Source organism: Fulmarus glacialis, unplaced genomic scaffold (genome assembly GCF_000690835.1).
Source record: "Fulmarus glacialis isolate BGI_N327 unplaced genomic scaffold, ASM69083v1 scaffold43788, whole genome shotgun sequence".
Classification (NCBI taxonomy): Eukaryota; Metazoa; Chordata; class Aves; order Procellariiformes; family Procellariidae; genus Fulmarus; species Fulmarus glacialis.
The window spans coordinates 9,962-17,713 of NW_009229685.1; the positions used below are offsets into that span (position 1 = coordinate 9,962).

Below are 7,752 nucleotides of genomic sequence, written 5' to 3' on the forward strand. Positions count from 1 at the left end.
CTTAAGTTGTTGTTATTTTCATTCACATAGTAATGGTAAAAAACAAATCACAACATCAAGTAAAACTTTGTCCTTGGGCAGGAGAAGAAAAAAAAATTATCATCTCATAGATATCTTAGCAGATGACAGCTGAACTTAAGGAAACTCAACTGTGCAAAGAGCATCTTTGCATGTCATTCTAAAGATACTTTCAAAGTTGGTTTTAGTGAATTAAAGTATCTGACATTAATAAAAGAAACCATGTAATTAACAGAGTAGTAAAAGTTAGAGAAAATCAAGACAACAGTGGGAAGTTCCAAAAAGGTCCCTAATTCCTCAGGGACAGATCTCAATAAAGATGTCAAGTTTGCGTTTCAGCAAAATCATTTATGAAAAGTCCTTATGAGCATGGATAAAAGTTAAGCCTGAAAAGTGGTTACTGAATACCATTTTTATTAATATACACTTCATATCACCAACAGAATTACTGTAATTTTTCTCTCAGATAATCAGTAAGATGAAGGGGGGCTATACTTTAAAAGTTCACATGACAGGATTCTTGAACTGCATTTTGGTATTGGGCTTCTTCATCAAGCTGAAGATTCTAAACAAAATGAAAACATCATCAAAATGGACAAATACTCAAGATGTACCATAGTCCTTAGTTTAATCATTTATTTTCCACATTTTTACGTAGGAATTGGCACCTAGATGAAGACTCTCCATGTTTATGTGTACTAGATGACTGTTTATGTTGCACAGTATCTTTTTAACCAAGTACCAAGAGATACATGAGACAGGAGAAGAATCAGACAGTGGGACAAGGCTCATTAAGCAGAAGGGTCCATCTTCTCTCCCTGGCTCAATTACATTACAGAATAGCCAGCTCAGGAAAGCTGACTGTGTCATGCAATTCTTGTAACAGGGCTTCCAACCAGCCATAACATCCTCCATTAATAAAAACAAAATGTGATCCCCAGACAACAGTAATCATAGATTGTTGAGAATATACTGCTTAAAATGAGAAAGCAAACACGTATCACAAAAGATGGGTTGTTAACACTGCTACTTTTGAAGAGCTATCTTCCAAGATGTTAATATGCCTTTTTAGTGCAATTCTGGCAGCTTCCCCAAATCAGAATTCCAATCACCAGTTTTACATCTGCAAACATGCAAGATGCACTCATGTTAAAGAGCCCAATCCCCCGTATCAATCTCCTAGCTCTTCATGCCTTTGTCACAAATCACTCAACACAAAGAACAATATGCATCATCTCTGCCATCTTTAACCAGTGAGGTTGCCTATGGCTCAAATACTATGCTCATCCCACACAAAACTCAAGCAGTGTACCCCAAAGCCTGTCAAACTCTGCAGAAACTACAGCACAAACCCTCCAGCTCTCTGATCCCACATGCAGAACTCAACTGGTTGGCTTGACTTACGATCCACCCACTGACTACATCTGTGTATGTAGTTCTGCATCTACTCCAAGGTCATTTACTCAAAGTGAGCCTGAAAGAAGGCAACCAGAACAATGATTTAATGATATATCTCTTTTTCACATTGCAGCCTCTCTTGCAACATACTGGAAGAGAGGCTGTAGCAGCTAGTCAAGCTGCACTTTGAGTCCTGAGAATTATGATTTAGCCATTTCTACCATAAAAGGTCAAAAGTGTCTACAAAACAGAGTACCATCTATTTTATTTCCCCCAGAAACAGCAGTAATAAACTGTTCTGGAGGAATAAATAGTTCAGACTGAGAATGCTAAGCTAAAGACTTAAGTCATCAGTTTGGAGCAGAGCTTAACTGTTGACAAAACCTATTCCAGGTAGCAGTTCATGTTGATAATGGAAAGTTTAAGAACAGACAGGCCTACTTCTGAGTTCTGTACAGAGCAGGAACATAGCATGTCCAGAGCACAAACAAGTTTGGTACAATTTTATTTGGCATTGTTATTTATAGAAAAGTTACCATTTATTCCCCTACACATCAAAGAAGAAGCAGCTTACCACAAATTCTCCGTAGTCAAACCGGTGTCTTAGATTTAGATGGCTAACAAGATTTCTAGTAACCTGGTTAGTATCTGCCCAAGGAAGAGATACACAAATAGGACAGATCTGAATTTGGAGGGGAAGGGGAAAGAGAGAGAATTAAAAAAAAGTTATTGGTAATACAGAACGCATTAAAGACATGTTCTACAGGAATAACTAGTCTATTACTCATCCACTACCAAAATACACTGAAGATGTTCACATAAAATCATAATTCTAAGTGTTCTTTTCCTCAATTATGAAATGTGCAAAAATTACATTTCAACTTGCCAAATTTCTTAAGTGTTTCTCTTAGGAATGGGGGATTATCACGTCTGTCTGGCACTCTTTTTGTCAATTTCTGTTGCTTAAAATTTAGAAAAGAAAGTGACTACTGCATCCTACTTATTGTTTGGGAGGATTTTCATACAATTGAGATGATCAAGTAAGCTGAAAGAAAAAATAACACACGCTATACAGATTAAAAGAATAGAAAACAAAACAGATTTTTCTCCTTCACTCCCTTTGATTACCTTGGATTACTTTTCAAGTAACTGCAGGTTTCACATGAAACAATAGTTTCATTACAAATGGGATTCTATAGAAACAGATCTGAATTACTAAATGAAGAAGAGTAAAAGTGTCAGGCTCAAAAACTGAGTTTGTTTCACATCAAGATAAATGAGACAGCTAAGTCAGAAATGCCTTAGAACCAACAAGAAGCTGGACAAGAAACATTTTCAAACAAAAGTCACTCCTCAAGTTAAATGCACTGCATTAAGTATATTGTCTTTCTCAGACCACAGTGATCTTTACAGATATAGAGTAGCTATTGCACATTTAAAATTGTTCACATAATTATAATGGAAGTAGCTTAAGAAGCATACATAAGCAACTCTACTTACTACAGGAACTATCTGATAAAGATGTCTATTATTACAATGATCCAGCAAGCGTTGTCTGGTAAAATTGGCTTCCTGACACAGGGGGCATTTGAAGGTTGGGTGTCCACTGTAAACAGAAATACACAGTATTAAACAGAAAAGAGAGTTTTAGAAATAGTGTTACAGAAAGCTTAATTCATCTGTTATCTTGTCGTTGTCTTCCCTTATTTTGGTAACAACAAAAAAACCCCACTCTCATTGACATAGTAGCAGATATAATGGAGTTCTGGTGCTACTTCCAAATGGCAATTTTAAAGCACATTTATTATTTGTATGCCTAAATCCATTCTTCTGAGATTTGGACTTTACAAAATTCTTTTGTTGCAATTGCAGCTGCACCCTTTTCTTACTTACTGGTAACACCTTTCAGTGCAAATCCTTCAGGAAAGTACTGAAAAAAACAAATTCTAATGTATAGCTGCAAATGTAGAAGAAACTACAGGGTTTTTTTAATACAACTTGTTGTAGGTGTTTATGTGTGGTTTTTTTTAAAGTTAGTAGAAGCGTGCACTATGACTGTCTGGATGTATTTCAATAATAACTATAGAAAAATAAGCAGCCTACCTTGTTTCTCCTTGAAGTATTTGATTATTAGCCATCTCGCCATTATCAGATATTGCACCACTCCTGCTACTTTAAATGAAGTCAAGAAAAAAAAAACAAATGAAAATTGAGATTATTTTACTCCACTATCAAAATTTTTAAAAGTTTAACAGTAATGGGGGCGGGGAGGGAATCCATTAAGTCCCACGAATTTCAAGGCAAAATATATAATAGCACATATTTTAACTCTCACAACTTTTCCTTTGGATCAAGGTATGTTTCAGTATTTAGTTACCATGGTGAACCTTAGCGCGATACTACACAACTTTATAGGAAAGTGGTATATAATACAACAGGCATTTATTCAACAAGAATGGTAATGGAGATTACAGCCAAGTAGCTCAAGAGGCATTATGAACTACGTGAATACAAGATAGGTAGCACTTTCTAAGTTTTTTGACTTAGGACTATGTAAATAGGCATTTAACTGCCATGTATTTACACAAATAATTTACAACTTTCAACTACAGCAAGAAAAATTTCCTTACGCTGTGCACAAAATAAACTATTTCCTAAAGTAAGAGTGACAAACAGGACCATTTTAGAAACTAAATCTGACCCTATATGCACCTCTAGCTAAGCCAGAAGAAACTGTTCAGACATGCTGATCACCCTAAGAACATGAATATTTACAATCACAAATCTGGTGATGGTATTTTTTTTTATACTTCTGTGATACTATAAGCATAGGTATTCTACTGTGGCATAGTCAATAAATAATGCTATAACAATATCCAGACACTTGAATGAAACATTGCTGCAACTAGTTCTGGTAACAGCTTAAACTTCCACTTTCAATATACTGATGGGTTGAAAACCAAACACAGAGAAGTTCAGACTGCTAAAAATAGAAAATAGAAAAGCAGAGTAAATAAAGGACAGGCTATATATAATAAAGCCCTGTGAAACTAGTATGTAAAAAAAGTCTTTAAAAATAAGCAAAAATCCCCAACCAAACCAAATACATCAGTCAGAAGGTATGTAAAAGAAAAGTTCTTTAGCTTTACTGCCTGAAAACAAATGGTAAGTGGCGTTTGTATTTTATAGTGTGTAACATACTGGAGTTCCTTATATGTTTCGTAAGAGATCAGTTCAAAATAAATTCAGTCAGAAGGCAAAAGCTTGCACAGTAATGTTTTGAAACAGGACACCCACTAAAACAGACTTAGGAAAGGGGAGGGGGAATAAAAAGAGAAGGAAATTTCCCTGGCGCTCAATATTATGAAATCTGTTACAAAGGCAGCTGTTCAAATGCTGTCAAGGCAAGGAAAGCAAGCTACAAATACTATACACTCTTTAGGAGAGCCCCTAGAAGACATTCCAAACCATCATGCAGAAAGGTTTTCTTCTGTATGCTAAGAGTAAAGAAAAAGACCAGGAAAAACTGTCATTTCGTTGAAGCATAAAAATATGGACAATTATTATTGCAAAAAGAAGGCATGGCCTGGAAAAAAAATACTTTCCTGGGGGGGAGGAGGGGGGGGAGGGGCAAAAAGAAGAAGATGCATTGTTATAAATAAAACACCCTGATTACCTGTTCCCTGTTGAATCTTGGGAAATCTGTAAGTTTGGAATAATAGAGGAAACACCATATTCATCCTGATACTTCTTACACGTTTTATAATGTTGTCTCATCCACGAAAATCTAACCTGTAAATGAAATGCCAAATTATTGAAATTATACTAAACAATCCAGGAATAGAAGGAAGAGATAATTCTGCCAACAGAAAGCAATGCATGCAGAAATTGTATAGACACCATATGCAGCAGAAACCAGAACTTGTGTCTCCCCTCTCAGCATGAACACTTTCTTCCCCAACAGGAGATCTTCAATTCCTTTTTCCATAGAGCCTCTGTCACTCTGTGAGACTGGAGAACATTCCCACTCCCCAAACCCCCAACAGCCAGGCAACTGAGAGCGCTCTCTCAGGGGTGAAAGATGCGAGTAAACTCCATTTAACTGAAACAAATTCACAGGAACTACACCTCCCACATCCAGGATCAATGACTGATGAGCTACAACAGAGAGGGGCCATGAGGATGGGATAAGCACCACTGCTCCTTCAGTCTTCTCTGGCCTGCTGTTACCTTATGCAGAGCAAAATTTTTTTGCATTAGGTGTGTTCTGAGAATACATAACTTTTCTCTTTAAGGAAAAAAAAAAGAAGGGGAAAAAAAGGTGAATTAACACCAACTTACGGCTGCCTATCCAGCTTAAATGCAAGGTAAGACAATGAGTTGCTTAGATTTGTCAGAAGACAGCTGTGCTGGACATGCCCTGAATCAGAATTTCAGGTCCAACAGCACTGTCAGAAAGTGCTTACAGGTTTAGAGGCTGAACAAGATCACATCTCATGCATCTGTGCCTAAATTCCATTAAAGTTCTTCTGGGGATCTGTTTGGTTCTTCCTTCCAGTTTACAAATTTGTTATTGTTTCTTTCTCCTAGCTTTTCATCCTAATGAATCATGTGGAACAAAGCAAGCAGCTCAGCTTTCCACTGGTGCTGATTTCCACATTGGCAGAACTAAGTTCCAAGTGAAACGAAACAAACATGAAGACAACTACCAGGATTTGATGCAATTTGATGTAAACAAAATGTGTGGCTGAAATCCTACATCCATTTATATCAGAAGAGAGATTACTCTTGATTTCAGTGGGGGTCAAGATTTCACCCGATGTTCTAAAAATAATGACCTCTTTACAAAGGGAACGAAGGGAATGTAAACAGACTGATGGGGCAGGGGGAAATTACATATGATTGTGTGTACACCGAGAGTAATGGACCCGTATTTTTTGGTTTTAAATTAAAGTTTACAGTAGCTCTAAGCACTTTCATTTCCATAGAGAAAGTTTCTGAGGTTTTCTATATACCTGCAACTTTCATTTTCAGTTGCCTAACTTATCTTTTGCTGGTTTTATACCTATATCCAGTTTTCACATTGTTTTGGGGAAAAACTAGCACTCCACTTAAAAAGTCCTTCTAGACAATACAAGATCCTCTTTCAGTTTACACCTGTTAGGCATACCTAGCAGGCACTGCACACCTAGTATATGCACAAGCCGTACAAAGCTAAGTTCACACTGCTATAGGCTCTTCAGCTCCAAGACAAGACTGACACACAGTAAAACTGTGTCTGGTCAAAAATAAGAAAAATTTATCCAACTTTTTGTAAAGTTTTACTCTACCTGCTTCTCACAGCATCTACAGCCCCCAGAAGCTTTCTTCATACTGTTTTCAACATCTAGAGCCCTTTTGGGATATGTTCTTTCTTTTTTAGTCACGCTCCCCCGGCAGAGAGGACAATGTGTTCCACTTTCTCTGATAGCTGTCAAGAAGCACTTCCTGCAAAACCTAAATTAAAAAGTTACCACAAACACAGGTTAGCAAAGCGAAAAGAGTTAGATACTTTGTCCTTGAAGAGAGCTGGGTGATTATTAGGAAAAAAAGATATATATCAGAGTAATAGTCTACTGAATACAAATCTTTATAAATATAAGCAAAATGAAATAACGGTGCTTACAAAGAAGTATATGGAAATCGGGGGAACTTGGCAATGAACTTCAGGTAAAGATCTTACTATTTACTGACTGTACACCTGATTGATCATTAATGAGATATTAAATGGTGCAGCAGACACATGATACTGGAAAATCTTATCAGAGTAACTCCTGTTTATTGTCCTAAAGCGGAGCCAAAAATACTGCAAAGCTTCATTTAGCACGCGTTTCCAAAGATTTCAGTTCATCAGCTTTTGCAGTTCTCCTCTCGCTTTCTTCTCCTCGTGTATCAACTGCCAAAGCTATTTTGCTTTTCTCCAAAGCAAAGTACTTTGTAATTAAATGTTCCTCTGAAAAACGCATGCTTTTCCACTATGAATAGATGAACTGAAAAGAGAGAACAACTATGCTATGGTCCTCGTCTGAAAACGAACAGGAAACGATAAAGTTAAAACCGCGAATTAGGTTAGATGTGCAAGATGTTTTCACCGCCTGTGAAACTCAGCCACCACCGACCAGACGCCCGGGGTCTTGCTTCAAGAGGTGGCTTTCCTAACTGACCGGTCCTCATTCGCTACGAAAGAAAGAGGCGAGGGAAGGCTGGGGCAGCACTTCGCGTGCAAGCAAGCCTTAAAGCCAGCTCTCGGCGGCGGCGTGTCATTCCCCGGGGCGGCTGGTGGCACCGAGCTCCGCG

General features: G+C 37.5%; 1 protein-coding gene across 1 annotated transcript; it reads right to left on the reverse strand.

The window, feature by feature from the left end:
* Window positions 1-318: 318 nt before the first annotated feature.
* On the reverse strand, window positions 319-6,912 carry RNF138 (ring finger protein 138, E3 ubiquitin protein ligase; the record flags this gene model as incomplete). The annotated part of the gene is made up of 6 exons (XM_009583941.1): window positions 319-583; window positions 1,991-2,098; window positions 2,917-3,022; window positions 3,520-3,588; window positions 5,093-5,208; window positions 6,747-6,912. Coding segments are annotated over 6 exons (634 nt in total), but the record flags the coding sequence as incomplete, so codon positions are not given.
* Window positions 6,913-7,752: the final 840 nt, after the last annotated feature.